General features: G+C 33.9%; 3 protein-coding genes and 1 pseudogene across 6 annotated transcripts; 2 read left to right on the forward strand and 2 right to left on the reverse strand.

Annotated features, from left to right (window-relative positions):
- The first annotated feature begins 2352 nt into the window (after window positions 1–2352).
- On the forward strand, window positions 2353–11549 carry LOC118038902 (valine--tRNA ligase, mitochondrial 1). Of its 4 annotated transcripts, XM_073409121.1 has the most exons (22): window positions 2353–2639; window positions 3927–3982; window positions 4074–4130; window positions 4225–4382; window positions 4473–4545; window positions 4696–4761; window positions 4882–4965; window positions 5246–5323; window positions 5441–5524; window positions 5664–5743; window positions 6272–6329; window positions 6404–6706; window positions 6819–6989; window positions 7292–7491; window positions 7733–7762; window positions 7872–8274; window positions 8371–8622; window positions 8733–9233; window positions 9356–9462; window positions 10141–10243; window positions 11004–11152; window positions 11234–11549. In XM_073409121.1, exons 2-22 carry the CDS (start codon window positions 3932–3934, stop codon window positions 11394–11396), a joined length of 3171 nt encoding a protein of 1056 aa, XP_073265222.1. In that variant the 5' UTR covers window positions 2353–2639; window positions 3927–3931; the 3' UTR covers window positions 11397–11549. The 4 variants fall into 4 exon arrangements, with proteins under 4 accessions (XP_073265222.1, XP_073265221.1, XP_073265224.1 ...); XM_073409120.1 differs by lacking the exon at window positions 2353–2639 and having other exon boundaries at window positions 3737–3982; XM_073409123.1 differs by lacking the exons at window positions 2353–2639; window positions 7733–7762 and having other exon boundaries at window positions 3738–3982.
- A 4524-nt stretch (window positions 11550–16073) lies between these two features.
- On the reverse strand, window positions 16074–16671 carry LOC118038893 (NDR1/HIN1-like protein 1; annotated as a pseudogene).
- Window positions 16672–20078: 3407 nt separating this feature from the next.
- Window positions 20079–20726, reverse strand: LOC118039663 (NDR1/HIN1-like protein 12). Its single transcript, XM_035046434.1, has one exon. The coding sequence runs from the start codon at window positions 20724–20726 to the stop codon at window positions 20079–20081; it is 648 nt and encodes a 215-aa protein (XP_034902325.1).
- A 3550-nt stretch (window positions 20727–24276) lies between these two features.
- On the forward strand, window positions 24277–25367 carry LOC118038886 (GEM-like protein 4). Its single transcript, XM_035045378.2, has 3 exons — window positions 24277–24594; window positions 24699–24973; window positions 25059–25367. The coding sequence occupies exons 1-3, from the start codon at window positions 24387–24389 to the stop codon at window positions 25260–25262; spliced, it is 687 nt and encodes a 228-aa protein (XP_034901269.1). The 5' UTR covers window positions 24277–24386; the 3' UTR covers window positions 25263–25367.
- The last annotated feature ends 397 nt before the right edge of the window (window positions 25368–25764 follow it).

Here is a 25764-nt window from a genome sequence, read left to right on the forward strand (position 1 = left end):
TTTTTTATTTTTTAACCCTGCGCTCTTCAGGAATAATGTTTGCCACAGTAAGACCGGCCAAAGGAAAAAACCGGTCAAACCCGGGTCGACCCGGGCTAACCCGGTTGAGACCCGGTATATATATATATTAACTTTATTGAACGATCACCCGACTCAGGGAAAGCAGAAGGAAAGCTTGAGTTTTTGCCCTAATTTCTTGCAGAAGAAAGCATAGCTGTAAGGGGGGAAAAACAAAGAGAATGTTGTTTACACAAGATGCTCTCGTGACTAAAATTTGTTTTTTTTTTGATAAGTTTCACGTTCAAATTTCAAACACTGTTATAGAACTTGATATCCGTTGGACATTTTTAGTGGCGGATCCTAAAAAGCACAGATGAGGCCAGTAGCAGCCCTCTTGGGTTTTTACCATACAGCTGAAGATGTTGATTTATGAATTATAATATAAAATAAAGTTAAAATATTGATTTATGGATTCTAATGCAAACTAGAATTTGAATATTGTCCTCTTATATTTATTATGTTAAATTTTGTGTTTCTAGAACAACTTATTATTTTATTATTCTTGTCTTTAATATGTTTAAATTATGTTAAATATTTGTTTATTTAGAGATAAATGGACCTTGATGCTAATTAATTATGTTATTATATATATTAATATGATATTTTATGTCAAAAGAATCATATTAATGTGTGCTTTTTGTTATTGACCCGGGCTAATCCGGGTTGACCCTCAAAATTTGTGACCCGGTTATTTTATCTGGTCAACTATCAGGCCGGGTTTTATAAATATGATTTGGCAATGGAGAACTCCGTATGAGAAAAAAAAACAACGATGTGAAATAGCGTGGTTTTATGGAGGATGGTGGGCTGATTATGGGCCTACTTGAACTCTAGAGATGAGGCCCAATTAGTACAATGGGTAGGGCCTTGCAAAACCTCTTATTTCTACTCACTGTTTACACTCACGCTTGTACCTTCTCACGTAATAATTTTTGGATTTTGGGGTTTCTTTGAAGGGTTTCAAACTAACTAAAAAAAAATGCTAATGGGTTTTTATCTTATGTGTTGACATTGTATTATTAGCTGGTGCTGATGGTATGATTAATTTTTTAATAAAAAAATAGTTAGGTGTTGATAGTGTTTTTTTACAGTGGATTAAAAAAAAAAAATCATATAAGGATTGATCCAATATGATTCGATCTATTTGATAAGTTAAAAGACTATCCGGAAGGCTAGTAAAAACCTAATTTGACTCAAAATAAATATTCAAAATGACATTTTTTTTATAAATATTAAGAAGACAATATATTATTCGGTTTAACCAGAGCTAATCTACCAATCAATATGTTAGATTATGAGATTATGATAACCCTAAGAAAAGAAAATATAAACAAAAAATAAAGTTCACTTCTCAAAAAATCCGACGTTGAAAAATAAAATTGAAAAAAATACAATTAAAAAAGACTAACAAAATTATTTGAGCCAACCTGGGTAAACTACTAAACCTGCAACTCGGGTCATGAGGTCAGAATAACCTGATATAAAATACATTGAAACAAATTATGAAATTTAATAGAAAAAAACCTAATGTTAAAGAATGTAATTGAAATTAAAAAATCATTTAAATAAATGACATAAAAAAAGAATTTTAGTCAACTCTTATTAACATATCAAACTCGTGACCTGAGTCAGGAGATGGATATAACCTTATATAAAAAAAAAATCAGAAAATCTAATTTCTAATCAATCCAATATTAAAAAATATAATATATAAAAAATTATAATTAAAAAATAATAAAAAAATTGAATCAATAAGTTAAACTCGCATTTCAGATCAAGAAATTATAATAACCTCATCAAAATAAATTAAAAAATATAAAAACAAAAATCAATCTTTAATAAATCTAATGATAAAGGATGTAATAAAAAAAATATTATTTAAAAAAATATTTAAATTAGTAGTGTTTTACAAAAAGAGGTATCCTAAAATGAATAGCAAATTATTTAAATCCTCTCTTCTTTTATTTTTGTTATTTATTAAAATGAATTGCAAATAGCTAATAGTTTTAGAGCCAGTCAAATATAACCTTAGTTTATTTTTTCACGCTTCATTTTATGAGAATTTAAGTTGGTATATTTATTTTTGTTATCTGTTTTTTTTATTATGTAACTATACTATAAAAATATTTTTTGCTGAGTCGAGTGCCCAAATGTTTTTGTTTTAATAAAAAAAATATTACACTCACCCACGATTTTTTGCAACTTAATGTTTTGTGTCTTAATTATTTTATTTTCCTTGTCCGAAGACGAAGAGAACAAGGAAAAAAAAAGGAGCCAGTTTCCTGAATTAGAAATATAAGTGGGCCAGAGTGGTAGATCAAAGGGAAAGAAAGCAAGAGTTCCCGCCATAAAAAAGGAAACCATATCACATTCACCCACGATTTTCTTACTCCTATCAGGTCTCCCTTCCTCTTCAGGAGTTTATACGCAATTGGTGATTGGTCCCTTTTGGCACCCCAGTTACCATTGCCGTCTGCTTTCAAAACCCTAATCTCCTCTCCACAATTTCCTCTCTCTGTAACTGGTAGCCGTATTTACAGAAGTTTTTTCTTTTTCGCCAAAAAGTTGCTGTCTGACAGGTAACTTCTCCTATCCTCTTCCCCTTTCACTTACGTAGTGTTTGGTTTCCGAGAAAATGGAAGAAAACCACAAGCAGAGCCTTTATGTTGTTATTTTTGTATTATGTGAGTGACCCAGAAAATTGTTTTGAATTTTGTCTTATAAAGTTGCATGCTTTATGAAGAAGAAAATTGTTGGATCTGTTTGGGGTTTTCATAAATTCTCTAGCAGTTTTCTAGGTGGGGTCTTACTTCTTTATTTATTTCTACGATCTGTTCAATTGCTGAATGCTTGGCTGCTAAGAAAACCGTGAACTTTATATTTTTTTGAACAGCATAATCTCATCTCGTCTTGTATAGATATCTTAACAATCCATCTGCAGGACAAGTAGAAGTTATGGCATGCTGTATTAATTAATGGGCCTAATGGCCCCTATAAATCTATTCTCCTTAATCCACCAGCGAGTAGGAATCCGTCCCCATGTCAAGGTCTTTGTCAGGTTAGGAGAAGAGGGTTCGTGCCTTCAGCCATGTAATTTAATGCTTTTCAATACACAAACACACACAAAAGCGCCGCAACCCATTGGAGATACAAATTCAGTCCTTTGTAATGCATTTTAATTTTCCGAGAAGAGGACTTCTCTTTCCTCTCTCCCACCATTCTTCCATCACTCTCCTTTTTCCCTTCTGATCTCCTGCAAACAACCCCCCCGGTCGCCCTCCCTTTCCCTTTCTCTTCTCCTCTCTACCTGCATGCATGTCAAGTACCTCTCTGTTTACCGTTTCCATCTTCTCTTCTTTACCTTTTCTCTTTCTCACAGTGTGCGCATCGTCATCTTGCTTATGTCTAGAGTAAAAAACAATACTTTGTGCTTTCGATTTGATAAGAAACTATTTGGTCTCTGGTTATTTTATTTTATTTTCTACATTAACAGAAACTGATCAATCAAGACTTAAAGAGCTAATAAATTGGTCCTTAAAAAGGTTTCTGTTCTTTCCCCTGTGATCTCCATCTTGCTGCTTCTGTTTTTATCTCTTTTTCTGATAATAGATTGTTAGAACTATGGATAAGTTTCCACTGATGTACCATGGATGTGAAAGCTATGATTTTTTAAAATTTTGCAGCTTCCTTTGGTTGCTTTTTTTTAGCCTCTCAATGATCGTTCTGTTTTGTTCATTTTCACCCATGAATTAGTCAGAGGAAGCCAGTTATATATTATAGATTGGTGTCTGTGAGTTATGTTTTACAAAGGACAACACGGATCATAACTTGTTTCTATGCTTGTCTTTGACAATTGAAAAAATCAGTTGCAATGGAAGCAACACCCGAGCAACTAGAGCGCAAGAAAAAGAAGGAAGAGAAGGTTCTTTCTCTTTGAAATTAAAATTCTGATATTTTTATTTTTTATTTATTACTTTGCATTCTTAATTCTCATTTATTTTTATTTATTTCAGGCTCGAGAAAAAGAACTGAAAAAACTTAAAGCTGCACAAAAAGAAGCTAAATTTAAGGTATTTGATTGACTTAATAAAAAGAATTGACTCGAATTTAAAATGTTAAAGTCGTGTGTTTTTGCGTGTTTTCCTTTTTTATTTTTTATCACAGGTACAACTCCAATCTAAGAAAAAATCAAGGCGAGAAGAGGAGGAGAAGGTGGTGGAGGAGGAAGAGGATTATATAGACCCCCTCACTCCTTCTGGACAAAAGAAAAGACTTTCTGCTATTATGCCAAAAAACTACAAGCCCTCCAATGTAGAGAAATGGTAAGTGTCAGCTGACCTTATAAAAAAAATTTGATTATGGCGCCGTGTTCAAATTTAATTTATCATTTTTTTGTATCATGAATTTTTCAGTTGGTACGAGTGGTGGGAGGCTTCAGGGTTTTTTGTGGCCGATGCCAACAGTTCTAAACCCCCTTTTGTTATAGTAATTATTCCATCTCTAGATAATTCACATACTTTCTACACGTCAAAGCTACTGATTCAATGACTAATAAATGAAGGGTTAATCTTCTTGTAGCTGACTTCATTTTTCAGTGTTTTTTGATTGATTTTTTCTTCACCATCTGGTCTGCAGTTGCTTCCCCCACCAAATGTGACTGGGAACCTACATTTAGGGCATGCGCTCACAGCTGCTATTCAGGTGGGGTGACATTTTTTTCTCTCATCCCCCCTCCCTCCCTCTTTTTTTCCCCCCTTGATAAACCATGGTTAAATTATCAATTACTCATCTTCTTGATAAACCATGGTTCTTCTTGAGTAGGATACAATGATCCGCTGGAAGAGAATGTCTGGATTTAATGCCTTATGGGTGCCTGGTCTTGACCATGCTGGGATTGCGACACAGGTTACATCATCTTTTACTTTTTAAATTTTCAGTTTGCTTCTCTAGATATCCGTACCTGTGCATCCATCTTCTTGGCATCTGGACTGCTAGCTGTTCATATTATACATGAAATATTCATATGTTACACCCGATATGTTTAGTATTTGCTTAAATTTTTGGTGTGAACTTGCTGTTTTGCACTCGAATAATCATATAATCTCTCACACATGATTTTTCCACGCAAACATCTGAATTTTCAAATTATATGAGCTTAAAAGGATGTTTGAATGTCAATTGGCAGGTCGTAGTAGAAAAGAAGTTGATGCGTGATCGCCGCTCGACAAGGCATGATTTAGGTCGTGAAAAGTTTGTGTCTGAAGTGAGTTTTGAGTTGTTATAAGTAGAAAATTACTTTGACATTAATGGTTACTTTCTTGTCTGTTATCAAATTTACCTCCTGTCATGACCATTATCTTCTTTTAATTCTAATGTAAAGGTATGGAAATGGAAGCACGAGCATGGGGGTAACATATTAAAACAGCTTCGTAGGTTGGGTGCATCCCTCGACTGGTCCCGCGAGGTAAAATTTAGAAATTTCACTCTTTGATTTTATTCCATGAATTTATTTACTTTATTTATTCTTTTAACTGAATTAGACCTTTGATAGATGTTTTCTTCACCACTGTTAACTTGTTCTCTCCCTTCATATTCTTTTAAAGTGTTTTACAATGGATGAAAAAAGATCAAAGGCTGTGATAGAGGAATTTGTTCGGCTATTTAAGGAGCGTCTCATATATAGGTATTTATTTTTACAGTAAGAAACTTTGATTGTGACATTCATACCTGACAAAAAAATGTGAATCTAATCTACCTGAATGCATGGTGCGTCCTCTTGACTGTGTTGTGTGACCAACAATAAATTTGGTTGTAGTGTTAGCACACCTTAAATTTTCTGTGATGTGTTCTTGGCTAGAGGTTGAACCTTTCCTTGTGCTTTATCCAACTATATGTACCTTTTCCAACTTTCTATGACGAGTCTTGGATGTGCATGGTGATCGGTAAGGTTTGCAACCTTCAAAGTGAATGTTATGGATTTCATAGTGTAATTTGCTCGAGTTTTAATTTCTCAAATAAATTCTTTTGATCATAACACATATGAGTCAGAAAAACGTGGCTGTCTTGATTTAGCTGGATATTTCACTTATTTAGCTAATACAAATAATTTAAATTACTGCATATTATATATATTGAAATTTTTGTTTGGTTATTTTTTTTTTTCTTTTTGATGGGAATATGTCTTAGGGGTTTATAATGATATCTTTCACAGGGATCTCCGGCTAGTACATTGGGACTGCACCTTACGAACAGCTATATCTGATGATGAAGTTGGTTTCTTGAACTGGTAGTACTTTCTTTTGGATCATGTTCTACTTATTTAAAAGTCTCTTCTGGTTTACAGGTAGATAAAATTGACATCAAAGAGAGGAAATTTCTAAATATTCCTGGTTATGACAAACAAGTGGAGTTTGGTGTTTTGACCTCATTTGCCTACCCTATTGAGGGAGGGCTAGGCGAAATTGTTGTTTCCACCACTAGGGTGGAAACAATGCTTGGTGATACAGCTATTGCTGTACATCCAGGTGACGAGAGGTACAGCCATCTGCACGGGAAATTTGCTAATCATCCATTCAATGGAAGAAAACTTCCAATAATTTGTGATGCCATTCTTGTTGATCCCAGTTTCGGGACTGGTGCTGTCAAGGTAAGACTGGATTCTGGAACTTTGAATGTCAAAATTGATATATATTTACATACACTTTTTTTTTTTAAAATTCTCTCTTTATGGAATGTTAGTATTCTCTGATGTTTTGCAGATCACTCCTGCCCATGATCAAGATGATTTTAAGGCTGGGAAGCGTCACAGTCTTGAATTTATTGTTATTTTTACCGACGATGGAAAGATAAATGATAATGGCGGTGCAGAGTTCTCAGGGATGCCACGTTTTGAGGCACGCGAGGTAGTGAAGGAAGCGCTGAAGAAAAAGGTATGATCCTTCCATCTTATAATATTCTCTATTAAATTAAACTTTTTCTGAATTTTAAAGTTTTAAGTGATAATACTTGATGGATTGCTAAATGAAAAAATGTACTTTCTCTTTTCAAACACTCACACATGCACACCTGGCAGTGTGTTTATTCATCCCTGTTTCCTGTCCAGTAATGCTTACGAATGCATCTCGCATTCATTTTCTATGTAATTACATGTAACTATGTCTACTCTAGCATTATTTATTCCTTGTTTCACATGTCTTTAGTACTATGACATCTTTCTTTATATTTCTTGTAGGGATTGTATAGAGGTGCTGAAAACAATGAGATGCATCTTGGCCTTTGTTCAAGAAGCAATGATGTTGTGGAGCCAATGCTAAAGCCCCAGTGGTTCGTTAACTGTGATAGTTTGGCAAAGCAAGCTCTTCAAGCAGCTACAGACGGAGAAAATCCAAAGCTTGAATTCATTCCGAAGCAATTTTTGGCTGAATGGAAAAGGTTGTCTCATGTCTTTGCATTTGTTTCTCATCAGTTAATTGAGAAACATGGTATAAATATTGGATAGATAACAAAGAAACTGAAAAACAGAAATAAAAATGAATAGTAAGCATGATATGACCACAGGATCATGTACTTTTACTTTTGTTGTTTAAAGTTTCAGCATGCTTAGGACGAGTACTGTCCGATGTGCTTCTTTGACAATGTTATCATATGATTTTTCATGTCGTAATTGCTTCAGTCTCTTCAATAGCTTTTGGACATGGATAAAGTAAATTCTTCTCGCTATTCTTTTTTATTTTGCCATTTACGTTTTATCTTCTGAGCTTGTCCATTGCCTGAATATATCTCTGTTTCTGTATGGCTGTGAAACTCCATAGATGGCTGGGAAACATACAAGACTGGTGCATATCAAGGCAGCTTTGGTGGGGTCACCGCATTCCTGCATGGTATGTTACACTTGAAGATGATGCAGAGAAGGATTTTGGAGTCTACAATGACCACTGGGTAGTGGGTAGGAATGAGGAGGAGGCTTTAGCAGAGGCTAGCCAGAAATTTTGTGGCAAGAAATTTGATATTAGCCAGGATCCAGACGTGTTGGATACCTGGTTTTCTTCTGGTTTATTTCCATTATCTGTGTTGGGATGGCCAGATGATACTGATGATTTAAGAACATTCTATCCAACTTCAGTTCTTGAAACTGGGCATGACATTCTATTTTTCTGGGTTGCTCGGATGGTGATGCTAGGAATTCAACTGGGAGGCGATGTACCTTTCAGGAAGGTCTGTGAATACATCTCCTAAAATTCCATTTTCGAGCCTTCAGCTGCCAAACCCCTTATTTCCCATTGATATATTGATGTATTGTTTCCCATGCAGGTTTTCCTGCACCCTATGGTTCGTGATGCACATGGCCGTAAGATGTCGAAATCTTTGGGAAATGTTATTGACCCACTTGAAGTAATAGATGGGATAAGCCTTGAAGGTCTTCACAAGAGGCTTGAGGAAGGTAACTTGGATCAGAAAGAGCTGGTTGTAGCAAAAGCTGGACAGAAGCAAGACTTTCCTAATGGGATAGCTGAATGCGGTACAGATGCTCTTCGATTTGCTCTTGTCTCTTATACAGCTCAGGTTCATACTTCTGCTTGTCAATGTGTTTATGAATTACCTATGATCTCTTGAATAATTTTATTTGCACTCAATTTCTTTACTGACATCATTTTGTCATTTTCTATTTGCAGTCTGACAAAATAAATTTGGACATCCAACGAGTTGTTGGATATCGCCAGTGGTGTAACAAACTATGGAATGCTGTTCGGTTTGCAATGAGCAAATTTGACACTGATTATACAGCTCCAATAAATGTCAATCTGGAAACCATGCCTTTTAGCTGCAAATGGATACTCTCTGTACTCAACAAAGCTATTTCCAAAGCCGTGTCAGCTTTGGATTCATACGAGCTCTCATATGCTGCCAGTACAGTGTATTCATGGTGGCAATATCAGTTCTGTGACGTTTTCATTGAAGCAATTAAACCCTACTTTGCTGGGGATGATCCAGCATTTGCCTTTGAGAGGAGTTCTGCACAAGATACTCTTTGGGTATGTTTGGATAATGGACTGAGATTGCTTCATCCATTTATGCCATTTGTTACTGAAGAATTGTGGCAGCGCCTTCCTCCTGTCAGGGGCCATACAAGGAAAGAGTCGATTGTGACATCTGAGTACCCATCGGCTGCAGATGTAAGTTCAAAGAGCATACTAGCTGTTGGTAATGATGATGATAAAGTCGCGACTAACACCATAGTTTAGCTCAAGGTTTATTCAGTTATCTGTGATGATCAATCCTCATTTTCACTTTACAGGCCTGGACAAATGAAGAGGTGGAATATGAAATGGACCTCATTGAATCTACTGTTAAATGTCTAAGGTCGTTGAGGGCTGAGGTGTTTGAGGACCGAAAAAATGAAAGGTATACTGTTCAATACAAGTTTTGTGATTGTGTTTCCATTTATCAGTTCATTCAATACAAGTTTTCAAAATCTAAAGATCCTACAGTTGAAGTAGCGATTCCATGCTGTTCCATGGAAAATGATATCCATAAACTCCTGTAAAAATTTTAGCACGATCCAACAGTCAAATAAAAAGTTGTGATTGTTTTGAGCTGTTATTCTGATTTGGTGTGACTAGACCTCCTTTTGGGTCTAGACCTACCCCACTGATCCATAAATATATATGTTAAGCCATTCATATAATCTGTCTAGAGCAGATCCTCATTTAGTTATGGTAGGCCCATACCTAGTTGCCCAGAATCACCATTATCGCAAGCACAATTACATAATTGTTTTGCATGATTCAGTGTTGCTTCATGCTTACATCCAAGATGAGTCATGTTTGACCTTGTCACAAATGTCTAGGAATCTATAAAACATGATGCTTTTGAATTAGATTCTACACTCCCCCCAAACGTTAAGACTGGTAGTGGGATGTAGTAGTAGAGTTGAATGAACAAAATGGGAAAAAAGACGGTTGTAGAGTGGGATGAAGTATTTTTTTCAAGGGAACTTGTGTATGACAGTGTCTTAAGAAGCTTTTTTACTGTATTTAAAAATGATTAGTATGTTCGGTAACAATCCATTTCTTTTCCCAGGCTACCAGCTTTTGCATTTTGCAAAATGAGAGCTGTTGCAGACATCCTCACAAGCCACAACTTCGAGATCTTAACCCTTGCAAAAAATTTGTCATCTATTCAGGTATTCTAACACATTTGCTATAGATGGGTTTTGCTTCCTTTTTCCTTGTTTGTATATGTTGTTTTGATTTCTTCTTTAGTTCCTGCCACTGTTGGTTTAACATTGGAGTAGACCTAACATGCATGCCATCATCTTATCAACTTTAACAGATAGCTTGCAAGTCTTTAAATTACCAGTGAGCCCTTGGCACACAACAGTTAAGTGTGCCAAAATTTCCTTTCTGAAGGATTTTGCTGGTGTTAACATTTAGGGTTGCTGATGGAAATTATTCAAGTATCAAGTATCTGCTATGGCCTCTGGTTTTAGGAGAGTTTAGAATTGAATGCAAAGTACACAGGACGGTGCTGATCATTTCAAGAGTGGTAGCTCCTCCACCCCCCTCCCTTAAAACCTACACCTGGCCCCCCTTCCCTTTTCCTTCCTCTTATCTTTATATGCAAAGGTGTCATATTCAGATTATTCAGGTGAGAAGAAATGAAGAAATCGGAGTAAGTTAATTAAGGCACAAAGTATTCCAGTTCAAGATAATATAATCTCTTGTTACTTGAGTTAGCTTGGATAAATAAATAACCCTAATTCTGATCAATAATACTATTTGACACCCTCCAAAACAGGTTTATACGACCTTCAGGTTTTTAACTTCATTGTTTGCAATTCATTCAATTTTTTCAGAGCTACCACATTTGAGAATGTTGCATTTTTTTCTCTTATGTTAATGCTTTGCTCAAATGATAATTTTTGAGATAAAATCATTCTGAAGGTTCTGTTGAGCGGGGAAGATGCCCCCCCAGCTGGATGTGCATTTGAGAATGTTAACGAGAATCTTGCAGTCTATCTCAAGGCTGGAGAAAAAGTTAATGCAGAAGTAGAGCTCGTGAAGATGAGAAACAAAATGGATGAGATACAAAAGTAAGTCTAAAACTTCTAAACACAACGCACCATATAAATGTAAAGCATATTTCATTTACTTGCATTCAATATTTTCACCAGACAACAGGAGAAATTGGAGAAGAAGATTAATGCAGCAGGCTATAAGGAAAAAGTACCTCCTGAGATTCAGGACAAGGATACTGAAAAACTGAGTAAACTCGTTCAAGAAATGGAACTCTTCGAGAAAGAGAGCGAGCGGTTGGAAGGTGAGAAGAGCTTGTAATTTGCTATACTCGGTCTCGACCAGTCTAGCCGTTAGCGGAATTATTTATAATGGTATATACTTAGCGATATTGTCATCTCCCTGACGACTAAAATTATGATGAATATTTACTACAATTTTTTTTGTTGACAGCAAAACATAATGTTTTTATTAGCATCATTATTTATACATTGAATAAAACTAAGAGCAATAAATTTTTCTTTTGAAAAAATTATAATGATTTGAAATAAAAATAAAAATGTATTTTTTAATTAAAAATAATTTTCTTATTCAAGTACTTTTTTTTTTTTTTTTTTATGAGAAGCATTGGTTTTTCAAATAAAAAACGTTTTAAGACCATGAGAGTAAGTTTCAATTTAAAAATGAAAAGCTCATAAACCGAACATTTTTATACACTTATATGAAAAAAAATATAAGACCAATAAATTTGAGAAAACATGTAAGAAATTTACAAAAAATAAATATTTTATTTTTACTCAATATTATTAATGAGAAAATTAATTTAGAAATTCTGCATATTAGATGAATACATAATTATTCATAAAGCAATTGTTAATACCATCATAAAAGGCTCTAATCTTCTTTAAAACAATGATATAATAAGATAATCCCTTAAATATTATTTTAATAAAATAATTTGAATGAAATTTTATTAAAAACTTTACAAAAAATAAAAATAAAATTAAAGCGATATCTAACAAAAAGACTAGACGCATTTGGCCTTAAAAAAAAAAATCCATGTGCATGTTAATTGAACAAGTAAATAATGTGTCATCAACCTTACTTTTTATAATACGACATAAGATGGGTTGCCTACGTAAAACCCTAATTTTTAGCTTTTGTGTTTATTTTTTTCACTTGAAAACACACATCAAAAAATAACTCTAAGAACATCATTAAACCAATTTTCAATCTAAAAAAATGCCTATAATCACTCTAAACACCAAAAAATTCAATAGACTGAAAACCACTTTACAAGTCCTAATTTAGTTTTTATTACATATTCAAAAAGAAATACCACCTCTCATTCAACCCTGTCGATACACGACGTCGGGCGATGGCTCCACTTTTTTTTTTTTTTTGTTTATTTAACAAAAAAGATTGTTTTTTATTGGGAAAAGTGAAGATTTTATTGGAGTCGCCGTCTAGCAATATGAGGGAACTAGAAATCCCAAATTAGACACTGGTCCTAGAGATTCAGGTACTGGGTTAGTTATGATTAAGGGAAGGTAGACACTACCTTTAAAACATCCTTTTAAGAGAAAGGTTACTCTTACTTATGTGTTTTTATATTTGATTCAAATGCTATTATATTTTGAGCTTATTTGCAATTTTGTTTTTTTTTTTTAAATAGTTAACGTCGGTCCCTAAAAATAGGAGACACGTTAAAAATGACATCAGTCCCTAAAAATAGAAGACTCGTCTAAAATATCGACGTTTAACCCTAAAAAGAAGATTTACGTCTGAGTTACCAAAAGGAAATAATAGACATAATCCATATTTGGTATAAATATCCTTGACATCGGTCATTTTCTGTAAAAAGAGACGTGTCGGCAAACAACATTCGTCGGAGACGCGTTAAAAAAATGACACCAGTTCCTAAAAATAGGAAACTCGTCTAAAATATTGACGTTTAACCCTAAAAAGGAGAATTACGTCGGAGTTACCAAAAGAAATTATGGACATAATCCATATTTGGTATTTAAACTTTTGACATCGGTCCTTTTCAGTAAAAAGAGACATGTCGACAAATAATATTCGTTTATAAAACAAATTTTATTTTGATATCATTGAGAAATGGGTATAACCATATTCGAGAATTGGGCTTTGGACTCACGAACGATAACATGATAAGATGGGTGTTGGACCCGCGTCGTTATTCCTTTTATACCTTTTTTTGTTTTTTTGTTTTACAACATGCAAGAAAATTTACAAATATTTATATATAAAAATATTAAAAATACTATTAGGAATCTCAAAAAATTACCTGAGTGCCACCGTACAGGTAAAATACTGAAATACCCTTGAATTTCCTCACGCGCGGCTATTGTTGGAGGCAGCGAAATTTTCAGGCGAGATTTCTGGCCAATCAATGGTCGATTCTGGTAGATCTGAGGTAGAGGATTCTGATGGTGGTGGTCTCGATAGCTGTTGATGACTAACGAGAGAGAATCGTCGGTTTGAAGCTTCGGTGGCCAATGAAGATCGCGGTCTTTTTCCGGCCAGATAAGGCGGAGAAAACGATGACAACCGCCGAGATTTTTCTTTACAGCAAGGTAGCAACCTTTCTATTGTGGTTCGGAGGCTGGAGACGACCGGAAATTGAAGATTGGATGAGAGAGAGAGAGTCGCTGGTGAGAAGAGAGAGAGGCTCTGAGGTTGCTATGGTGTGGACGTTAGCATGGTACACCGGTGCAGCTTAAGGATGTGAACAGTTGGATCGCGGTTGAACTGATCATTCGGCTGTGATTGGCTTGATCTGCAAGATGATCAACGGTCTGGATTACCTGGGGTTTGATTCGGTGTGGCGTAGTGCACTAAAAGATCGGTACACTGGGTGACGTGGCACGACGGGATCAAAGGCAAGATTATTTCAAAGGCTGAGATGGATTTGAGTTTTAATCTAGTATGGTAAACCCTACTGTATCTTATTAAATCAAAGATCCAAAACTAACACTATTAGATCTAACGATTAGGATATTTTTGGTATTTTTTAATTTTTTTTTTTAAAAAACAATATCTTACTCTCGTGAAGAAAAACTAAAAAAATTTAATGATACTTCTCTTTTTTTTTTTTTTCCTTCTCTTTTCTCGACAAATTTCACTGGCCCAATGACAAGGATCTACTGTAAAGAAAAATGGTATCGGCACAATTATTCCTCCTATAATAGTGCAATTGCCCCTGTCTAATATGAAAAATTTTTGTATTATTGATTTTGTTTTATTATATATATAATAATAAATATTTATATAGGTAAAATTAAAAACTCAAACTAGTATTAAAAAAAGCCCGACTGAACCACTAAAAATCAATTTTAATTACCGAAAATTATATTGAAACATTAAAAAAAAAAACTTTCAATGGGTATCAACCCGGTGGACCGGGTTTTGACAAAAAATAACAATTTTAACCCAAAATGACCTGAAACTCATTTTTCATCTCGGTCAACATGGTTAGACCTGTATTGACCTCGATGGACTTGGTTTTGGTCGAAAATGATGGTTTTGACCCGAAACAGCTCGAAAACTTATTTTTACCTTGGTCAACATGGTTTGACTCGTATTGACCCAGTGAACTCGGTTTTGGTAAAAAAATGACGGTTTTGACCCGAAACGGCATGAAACTCATTTTTTTACCCTGGTTGTCATGGTTTGACCCGTATTGACCCGGTGAACTCGGTTTTGGTAAAAAATGACGGTTTTGACCCGAAACGACATGAAACTCATTTTTTTACCCTGGTCGTCATGGTTTGACCCGGTGAACTCAGTTTTGGTCGAAAATGATGGTTTTGACCTGAAATGGCATGAAACTCATTTTTTTACCCTCGTCGTCATGGTTTGACCTGTATTGACCCGGTGAACTCGATTTTGGTTGAAAATGACGGTTTTGACCCGAAACGGCATGAAACTCATTTTTTACCCTGGTCAACATGGTTTGACCCGGTGGACTTGGTTTTAATGGAAAGATGCGGTTGACTCGAGAAAAAATATTTTTTGAATTTTAAACTTTTTCTTAATTTTTTTGGATTTTTATAAATAATAATAGAAATAAAATAACATTCGAGAAAATCTTGGTGAATCTAAAATTGGGTTACAACAAACCCTCTCTTTAAAATAAATTCATTGACAGATTAATCTTTTTTGTTGTTGTAATATGACTAACCAATTATTTCCTCTCCTCTCTTCATTTTTTCAATGACTTTCTCTCCTCTCTATTAACATCGAGGAGAACAAAAAAAAAAAGAAAAAGAAATAAAGTTTAGGATTGAAATGAAAAATCCTAAAAAAGATACCAAACATAAAAACTAAAAACTTCAATGACCAAGTTGTAGCTTTATGTGCCCCATAAGCAATGAAAACCAAAAGTTCTAGATTTTTTTAGTGTTAACTTAGGTTCTTGTTATTTCAATATTTTTTTAATTATAAACTTAAATTTTATTCTATAAAATCAAACTTTAATTTAATGCTGAGATGTTTCTCGTCATTGTGAATATGCAAGAGCATGTAAATTAAAATAAATTATATTAACATAGGAGGATGAAATTAAGAAGAAGAAAAAAAAATCTAATGACCATATAATTTTTCAAGGATAAAAGAAAAAGGGACAAAAACCATGCAGTACTATAGCAGTCTAATCTCCGCTCTCATATATGATGAAATGCGTACATTAATCGAACATAATTTTTAAAACATAATCATTTAGAATCAAATTATGTTATAGATTTAAAGGTAAAATCTTCACTGAACTATCTCATATAAAATCATTAATAACAAATTTAAGCTCAAATTACCCCAAAATATATATAAAAAATGTATATATTAATCGAGCATAATTTTTTTAATGCACTTAACTCAAAATCACACAAAATAAACTTCCTAGCTATTAATATTTGTGCCCCAAGAAAAGCCTAGCAAGGTAGCTTCAGCTGATTTTAGTTAAATACTGGCCTTGCTCAGTTACTCAACTTTCACTTTACAAAGGTGCACAAATTCATACTTGACTGCTGGCTCCATTTTACATGGGTTTCCAAGAGGAATATAAGCTGGGCAATTCGCGATCAATTGATATTTGCCAATCATCGACGAGCCAAGCTTCCATTTCAGCCTCCCATAAACCTTGATATCGAGTGACACACAGCCAGATTGCAAGTCTTCCATCAATCCAGCAGCCACAAGTGGAGAAATCGCTACATCTTTACCGTACAAAACCGGAGACCACACAGAGACCTCTTCGTGATCTAGGTAAGTCCTAGGCAGCGCAGTTGCTAGGGTTATCTGCTGGTGTTGATAGATAGCATGTACATCAAGCTTTTCATAGTATATCCCAATATGGGCATTAGGGTTTCTTGTAGATAAAGTGACCTGCATGCTACAAGTTAGCAAAATTCAAGCCGTAGACAGTAGCGTCCTGAATGATAAACCATGGCTTATGGGGCTGAAATTGGGTAAGATAAAGCAAGATTGCGATGCCAACGAAAATGAGCGCACCAGATGCTAACAAACAGAAGCGCCCCTTCGTTTTGCCGTCGGGAGCATCATTTTTTGTGGAATGCATCACTGTGAAGACGATATACACAAGAAACAACAATAATAAGTATTGATTAAGAGACCGAGTTAATATTTTACAGGTTTGAATTTTGAAGAGATTATGATATAATTAATTTATAAAAAAGGTTTAACCCCAGAAGGGAGAACACGTATTTCTCTTTGTGAATGCGAGCATGATCATATGTCATATTATATGTTTGTAACAAGTATCAAAACTTGGAGATCAATCGCTATTAGTGTCGTCCTCCCCAAAGAGTTTCAGCCTCTCTCTCCTATGTAATGAAAAAGAAGAAGAAGAAGAAAAGCAATGACTCAGGACCTGATTATATCTATAATTAAAAACCAGATCCACAACTCTCTAGTTCTCTTTAATTTGTAGTCATCACAATGCTGAAGGTATGCTTTTAGATACGTATGGATTTTATACAGCCATAAGTCCGAAGGTTTAGGTTACTAGTATGCATATGTATGATTTCGAATCTGAGAAATAATTTATAACAGCAGACACTAACCTCAACAGACGCAGAGAAAGCCTTGAATTGAAGAAGAAGATAATGAACGAGCTAGGTTTTTTTTTTTTTTGGAGAATATTGCTAACTTAATTTGCTGAAGGAACCCAAAGCATGGAATATATATGTGGCGACAGATCTTGATTTTACTTGCGAGATTTTCTTTAATGACTGCTCATTAGGTTTAATTTTTTCTTAATGCTAGATGCTAGCTAAGGTAATTTGATGCTTGCTTTGCTGAACAGGAAAATTACGAAAAATAAGTTAAGAAATTTTGAAGACAATAACTGCAAAATCCTATATAGAAATATTTGAAGCAATTAGGAAACATTGATGCGTGGTTAAGCTTAATTAGGGTTTGTAAGTGGCGGTGTATGCTAGGTGTACTTTTAGACTACGGAAAACAAATTGTATACATAATTTTGTTTGCCCTTTTCACTTCTTTTGTCGTTTTTGCTCATGAAGAACTCTTTCTACGCCTCTTGTTTATTTTTCATTATTTTTTTATAACAACGACACTTACTAAATCTTATTAATATTTTTTCTTAATTATTTTAAAAAATCAGGCTTTTATTTTTGTGAAATTCAAACCAATATTCCAGTCATTCTAAAATTTACATTGTAATCCTCTCATGCTCTGAGCAATATATATGATTAATGAAACTGATATTTCTAAACATTATGGTGTATTTAGACAACCACAATGGAATAAGAATGATTATCGATAACAATCAATTAGCTAATTAATATATAACAATCAGATTACCATATATCTTCTTTTATTCAGATTCTGATCATAGTTTACTCTCTGATCCAACCAAACACTGAATATCTGAATCCATATCAGTTCTATATATCAATATTTCTCATCCCTTGTTCTTCATGGGAAATTAGAGAAAAGAAGAATAAGAAAACATAAGAGACTTCGCATGTGAAATAATCAGGATTTCATTCTAAAGCTCAAAATCGAATAAACAACAACCACCACATTCAAGATCTAATTATATATTAATTAACAAAATCTAAAGCTCGTGGATAAAACACTATAAAACACTGGAAACATTTTAATTGTTCACCCTTTCACAATTCACTATGGATTGTAATGGTGTAATATTTTGAAAACTTTTATTTTGGTCCTTAAACTTTTTTCTTTCTATAATTGAGCCCCTTTGATTCCAAATCAGCATCTAATTACATATTTTTTTAGGAAGGAAGGTTCAATTAAAAGCTAGAGGACTGGAGTGAAAAACACGGGTATGAAAGATACAAAATTTGTTTCAAAAATTCAATTTCGTCTCTCATTTTTTTTTAGCTATTAGGTGGCTAGTTCCTATAATTTCAAAGAAATACATTTTGATACCAAACTTTATTTTTCTCTTTTTAGTTCTTTATTGGTTGGAGGAGAGAGAAGGTGTCGCTGAATTTCAAGTTAGAGAGAGAGAGAGTTGCCGTTGGAGAATATTTCGACCACTAAAACAATCGATTTTAATTTTAAAATGTTCCATATAATGAGGGGGGGTTAAAATTATGTGTTTTATCCCTTGAAAACACATAAATAAACAAATTTGAGCCTAGAAAGATTTTTTATTTCGGGTTTTTGGCTGATTTTTTTATGTTTTAGAGGTCATGAATTGGTTTAATAAGGTTTCTATGGTGTTTCTGATAAAAAAAAAAAGGTTCAAAAATAAATTTTTGGATTAAAAAACCTTGTTTTTCTAGCTACACTAATAGCTAGATTTTGGGATTTCAAGACAACGCGTCGTCCGCTCCATAAAACTTGAAAAAAATTAAAGGTCCACTCGAGTGGATCTGGAATTACAGGCTCGCACACTTGCCTTTTTTGATTTGGCAAGGTGCTAGGCCTGGCTTACCAGGCCTAGCAGCGCTTGGCCTCACTACTTATTTTTTTTTTATTTTTTTTTATATTAATATCTTTTTATGTGTTTTTTTTTAAATAATTTTTAAATTTATGTTTTAATTAATATCACTTATCTATGATTTTTTTGAGTTTTTTTAGCCTTTGTTGAATAACAATTATTTTTTAATTATATTGTGTATGTTTATTTTTTGCATAAGTTAGTGTGATTCACATATAACTTTTTTTTTGTATATTTTATATAGATTAAATATTTATTTTTTATAATGCCTTTAATATGAGCAAACCTTGCATAATATTTTTTTCTTTTATTTTTTTCAATAAATTCTATATGGTTGTCAATCTCTAATACAAATTGATTTTAATAAACAAATTCATTAAATACAACCTAATTAATGACTCGTGTTATAATATTAAATATCTTGATTTATATTGGTCTCTTAATTTTTTCCATTTATGTTTTTAGTTTGATCTTTTATAAAAGTTTTATTGTTTTATTCTTCAATCCAAGCTGATATATAGTGTATTATTATTTTTTTTATTTTGGTTATCATTGATTTTTTTTTTGATATATATTTTTCCATTTACTATTGTTGCCTCTTTTTTTTTTTTTTTTTATAAAAAAAAAACCTTTTATCATGTGATTCAAATAAAACCAACTTATTTAATTGATTGGAATTATAACCTGAATTATTATATTTCTCTTCTTTTTAAAATTTATTAGCGACACTTAAATATTTTACAGTAAAATAATACGGATCCACACGTAATGCGGACATCAACCTAGTTACTCCTAAATCTTGTGCTGTTATCTAAAGTTATAAATCTTCGTTTAACTTCCTCAGCATCTAAAACCATATCAATAGCCAACAAATCAAAGCTGAACTTAAAAAAAATAAAATTATAATTGAACAGAAAAATGTAGCATATATAGATTTCAAGTACTTGTAATTATCAAACTCTAATTATTTAATGAAGCAAAACATTTCACAAACAACTCCCTTTATATTAATATTGTTGCCTAAAAAATCAGTTCTCAAATCGCAGCTTACAGGGTTGGTCTAACTCATACTTGACTCCTGACTCAAAGGTGGTGCCATTAACCTTGCTGCCAAGAGGAATATCGGCCAGACAATTCACCATCAATCTATATTTTCCAAACGTGAACGAGCTAACCTTCCATTTCAGACTCCCATCAACCTTGATTTCGAGTGGCAAGTTGCCAGCATTCAAGTCTACCATCAAATTAGCAGCTTCATGTGGAGGAATCAGTACATCATTGCCATACAAGAACGGAGGCCACACGTTGACCGTTTTGGGACTTACGTAATTCTCAGGCAGCTCAGCTGCTACCGTTATCTGTTGGTTTTGATAGAATGCACGTGCCTCAAGCTTTTCAATGAATATCCCATAATTGATGTTAGGGTTTTTTGCAGATAAAGTGACCCGCATGTTACAAGTTAGCAAGTTTGGATCTGAAAATTTCAAGCCACCGATGGTAGCTTCGTCGAGGATAAACTGAGGCTTACGAGGAAGTGGCAGAATGCCCAAATAAAACGTGATTGCTATTCCTAAGATGATGAGAAAGACAACACCACCCAATACAAGGTAGAAATAATTGCTCCTTTTCTTGGGGATCTGGGCAACTTCTCTGACAGCAACCATTGGAGCCTCCATAATGATGTTCCTAACTGTGGAAATACACAAGAAACAATATCGATTATGAGATCTTTATTGTATACAGATTTGAAGAGATTATTATACGATACATAGATTTAATATATATATAATAGCTTAGTAATAATTAACCACTAAAGATTCCAAGTTCAATACTTTCCAACCCTATCTTGTAGCCGAAAGTCTGATTTTTCAGACTATAGAGCGTGATGGCCATACATCCTAAGATTTATAGTTCAAGACAGACCATCAAATTAAGGTGATGAAGTCTAGATGGTTTCTCGATTATATATAAGACAAATAAAAGTGATTAAATCTTACTAATAAAGCAACACAGGATTAGGGTTTTATTGGTCATCCCATAACTTTTTAATAAAATCAAATTACACAGTACAGACTAATTAACATGCATGATTTCTGAAGCTGATTGCAATATAGTGAGTTTGTAACAGTAATCACTAACCTGAATAAACGTAGAGAAAGAGCTTTAATTCAGACGACGATTGAAACCAAAGAATGGAATTTATATTTACACACAAACTTATACCGTCTAGGGGACAATTTTTTCAATTAGGAAATATTATTTATGACTTTCCTAGGACAATTTAATGCGTGCATTGCTTAATAGGAAAATTACCATGCATAAATAAGATAGGAAATATTTTAATTTCCTACATAGTTTACTTGCTGTTAATTTGGGCATCGACAGGATCTGCTGTGCTCATCATTTTAACAACACATCTGTGCAAGCCCCAAAGGGGTTCGTTTAGACGATGAGAAGATGAATCGAAGCCTGATTTCCATCATAGCATTATCTAAGTTTGATCAGCCCGATTTGTGGTGCCATCTTATTCTTATTTGATTGTTTTCTTGATTGATGCCTAAAGAATGGATTCTCTATATTCAACTGCAGATTGTTAACAGAATTCAAACTTTGCGGGAAAAAGTTGCCCAACCTCCAGATACGCGCGGTGGAGGTTTACTTCGAATGTTCTTCGGATGGAGGCAAGTCGATCTCGTAGCGAGTTTTTTAATTTTTTAATTTAATATTAAATTGGTTGAGAATTGAGATTTTTAATTGATCACGAGTTTAAGATTTCTTGGGTTTCAAGTTTAGAAAATTAATTTAGATTTTATAGATATCAGGTTTTTTTTTTTTTTTTAAGTTTCATCTTCAACATTTATTTAATTAGAGATTAGGCTCAATTATTTTTTTTTTCTTTCTATAGAATTTTTCATTGCTTTTAAAAATAACTTCGATTATGTCGGGTTTTTTATTTTTATTTTATATTTTTTATTTGTTAAATTTAGCTTTTTAATTTAAATAAATTTTATTTTTGAATTAAATTAATTAAATATAAGCATGAGATACACAATTTATGATATTTTACTTGGTTTTCTTTCTGAATTGTTGCTTTGATGCAACATGCAACCTGTTTTAGTGTCGTCTTATAGTGTTTTGTAGTGGCATTAAAATCATCTTAGTGAATTCTTTCTAGTGGAGTAGTGACCACAACAGAGTGATGGTGAGTCTCCCATAAGCTTTTCCATCTTCTTTTTCTTGGTATGATGTTGGTAGCTCATTTTTTATAGTTAATTATTACTAATTTTTTTGTTCGCACCATTTAATATTGATATTTTATTTTAAAATTATATTATTAAATTAACTAAACTTATAGAATCCAGTCAAATCAACTATCCATGTTTTAGATCTTTTTTTATCAATTGAAAATATTATCATTGCCTTAACATATTTTTTTCACGCTATAAAAAAATTTGGGTTAGTTGCAACGTAACGCGAGTTGTCATTCTAGTTTATTCTAATTGCTTTTGGTTTTAATTATCTCATATAATCTTTTATTTATTTTATTAGATATATACGTCAACTTGTGGGTTTATAATTAAAAGTTTTCCATAATGATAGAAAACACATTATTAACGTCATATATTATTATTATTATTTGTTTTTCATCCGACAAGCAGCAAAGCGCGGTAGAGTTGGCTAGCGAGTGTCATATAGCACGTTCGGCTCTTACGTGGCAGGTGGGAGAAGGGGCTGACGTGGAAAATATCTTTCCTGTTGGCTTAAAGTAGCATATTCGGCTCTTGCTTAGCTGGTGGGAAAAGGGGCTGGCGTGGCGTGGCTTTGATTATACAAATCTCTTTCCTGTTGGCATTAAAGTACAGGTCATCATGCTTTCGTCAGCACAAGGTGACGCCGCCCTTCGAATTCCTCCATTTGCATCTCTTTCCTTTCCCATGAAGGCAAAGTGTTCCCTTTCATGACGTACGTAGTGCTGATATGGGCATTCGGAAATCAGAGGGATGTCGACGAGCTTAAAGTTTATGACTCTACTGGAAAAGAAAAGGAGAGAAGCCACAAGGATTGGATTTTTTTTTCCGGATAAGATTTGTGCAGTTTTAGTCATGGAGTTTTATTTTAATTTATTTTTAAAGTTTTCTCTTTTGACCAGTAATTAATTAATCTGAACTGGGTGCTCTTTTTCATCGGGCATTCTCTTTTAGCTCAGATTAATCAAATTCTCTGTAGAAATTTGCAGACTTGTAATAAATTCTGATGTCAGAAAAACACCAGGCACTTAAATGCAAATAAGGCACTGGTTGAACAGTGACGGGCTCTTGACTCTAGTCTAGGGTCCTGGAATTCATGAGGACCCTGGATATGAATAAGAACTCCATCCTTGATCCATGTATAAAGAAAGAAAATGGTGAGCTGAAGACTAGGTTTCTGCTAGCCACTTTTGCAGGATAATATACAAAAGGACAGGAACTTGTTTTACCTCTTTCTGCATGAGCCACTGCTGCAAAAGTCATGCATGTGTTTCCAATATTCTACTAATAGTTGGTGACGTAATTTGTATGCTCTTGTGGTTTAATGGATGACATATATATTACCATATCTTGTTGTCTTTTAAGCTCCCCTTTTCTTCGTCTTCTTCTTCTTCTTCTTTTCCTTTTTATATTAAAACTGTAAGAGGGGTAGCGTCAGAAAGATAAACTGCCAACTCAAAAGGCACCGACCAGATTTGATTTTTTATAATCTTGTCGGGGCTCTTCTCAAAATGGGATAAGCTCGACTAATTTCCCCAAAGATTGCCTTCCTTGAATCAATATTGAATTTTGAGAAGGGAAAAATGTGAATAAGCTCTATACTCCAAAGAAAAAGTCAACTCCCCTCTTTGTTTTCTGTTTCTTAGTATAAAACGAGGAAATAAAACAGTTGATATTAAAATGAATCAATTTTCCTGAGCAGGGTGACGGCACTCGAACGTGCTTCCATTTTTTTTTATTCCTCAGGACCTATTCATTTCCCTTATGAGGAGAAACCTTGCACTGCAAGAACCATGAAAGTTGTTAAATAGAATATCATAAAATTAAGAAGATTTGGACCTTTTTACATTAACTTTTTATCATGCAAGCAACCAAACTTACCGTCTCTGCCTTTATTCTTATTGATGAGCCATGGGTGAATCATGCAAGGAAAAAGCTATGACCCACCGGCTGCAACCTATCCCTTTAAATACCTTTGCATGTGCAAGGTTTCATCAACCATAGGAAGCGACTCTCCCTCTTGATATCTGGTCTTCCAAGCAACAAGATAGACAAGAGCAAAGAGCAAATTCCAGCTATTCATCAGAAATGAACAACACATTTCAGGATCAAGTTATTGGAATTCCATTCAACTCAGGAAAATTCACAGTTAGGAGATCCCAAGTGAGATACTTGCCTGGACCTGATGGCCAATATCCTCCTGCATTGAAAAAAACTAAGAAAGACTCGATTCTAGAAAGGATGAACAAGCTAGGGAGGAAAGCAGACAGTTTTGCAAATGGTGTCCGGGAGCACGGTAATTATATCTCTCCTTGCCAAACTAGGAATCATGCAGTCTTCAAATTTCATCCCTTCTTCCTTATATTGGTCTTCTAATTCTTGATCATTTTGAAACTGCAGTGAGACTAGGGTCAAAGATTACAGAAACAGTGAAAGGAAAGTTGAGTCTGGGGGCTAAAATTCTTCAAGAGGGTGGGGTGGAAAAAACTTTCAAGCAGTTGTTTGTTGTTAGCGAAGACGAGAAATTGCTGAAGGTTTCCCAATCCTATTTGTCAACAACAGCAGGTCCTCTCGCAGGCCTTCTGTTCATCTCCAACCAAAAACTCGCCTTTTGTAGTGAGAGATCCATCAAATTCTCTTCTGCGAATGGAAAATCAGTTAGAGTCCATTACAAAGTAACTAACAAGAACATATTAGCTTCATTTCTCTCTGTTTCTTCCTCACACAAGCTGTTTTAACATTTTACATCAATATTTGCAGGTAGTGATTCCTCTCAGGAAGATAAAAAGGGTTAGTCAGAGCGAGAACGTGAAGAAGCCATCACAAAAGTATATGCAAATAGTTACAGTAGATGATTTTGACTTCTGGTTTATGGGTTTCTTCAACCATCAAAAAACTTTTAAATATCTTCAGCTGGCAATCTCTCAAATCTCAGATGAGCTGCAAGTCACTCTAGTGACTTAAATCTTTTGCTTTACCAGAATATTGTATAAATTAAGATAGGAAATTAAACTCAACAGAAGTACATTGTACAAAATTTTGTTAATGAAAATATTAATTCGTGAGAAATTACTGTACTTATTTCCTGTGATTATTCTGAATAGATTACCAAGAAAGCGATATGAAAATGTAATCTAGAGCCTAGTCTTGCAATGTATGGCAAATCAAGCAAGATGCCTCCTAATTCCTATTCTTGAAAGTTTATTGTTGAAAGTAAACTGATTGCTTAAAATTAGTTGAACCGGTTGACCGGTTGAGAACAGGTCGACCGGTTGAGACTGAGTAATCGAGTGAAATAAATTAAAGCGGTCGATTGTTTGAGAAATGGTCAAGTGATTTAGTCAACAAAACATAATTTCTATTCAAATTAAGATTTTCTTGTATTAGTTTAATTCCTTGATTATTTAGGACTTTATATCTATAAAAGACTTGTAAATCAATATTATTTAGTAGCACAAGAGAGAAA

This window comes from Populus alba, chromosome 5 (assembly GCF_005239225.2).
Source record: "Populus alba chromosome 5, ASM523922v2, whole genome shotgun sequence".
In the NCBI taxonomy this organism is placed as follows: domain Eukaryota; kingdom Viridiplantae; phylum Streptophyta; class Magnoliopsida; order Malpighiales; family Salicaceae; genus Populus; species Populus alba.

Excerpts from the sequence above, each read along its gene's own strand:
- LOC118039663 (XM_035046434.1), bottom strand. The coding sequence starts at position 20,726 with ATGGAGGCTCCAATGGTTGCTGTCAGAGAAGTTGCCCAGATCCCCAAG.
- LOC118038902 (XM_073409121.1), top strand. The coding sequence starts at position 3,932 with ATGGAAGCAACACCCGAGCAACTAGAGCGCAAGAAAAAGAAGGAAGAG. Across the intron at positions 7,492-7,732 it reads TTTTTGGCTGAATGGAAAAG|TCTCTTCAATAGCTTTTGGA; the intron begins GTTGTCTCATGT and ends TAATTGCTTCAG. Across the intron at positions 10,244-11,003 it reads AAAATTTGTCATCTATTCAG|GTTCTGTTGAGCGGGGAAGA; the intron begins GTATTCTAACAC and ends ATCATTCTGAAG.
- LOC118038886 (XM_035045378.2), top strand. The coding sequence starts at position 24,387 with ATGAACAACACATTTCAGGATCAAGTTATTGGAATTCCATTCAACTCA. Across the intron at positions 24,595-24,698 it reads AAATGGTGTCCGGGAGCACG|TGAGACTAGGGTCAAAGATT; the intron begins GTAATTATATCT and ends TTGAAACTGCAG. Across the intron at positions 24,974-25,058 it reads CAGTTAGAGTCCATTACAAA|GTAGTGATTCCTCTCAGGAA; the intron begins GTAACTAACAAG and ends CAATATTTGCAG.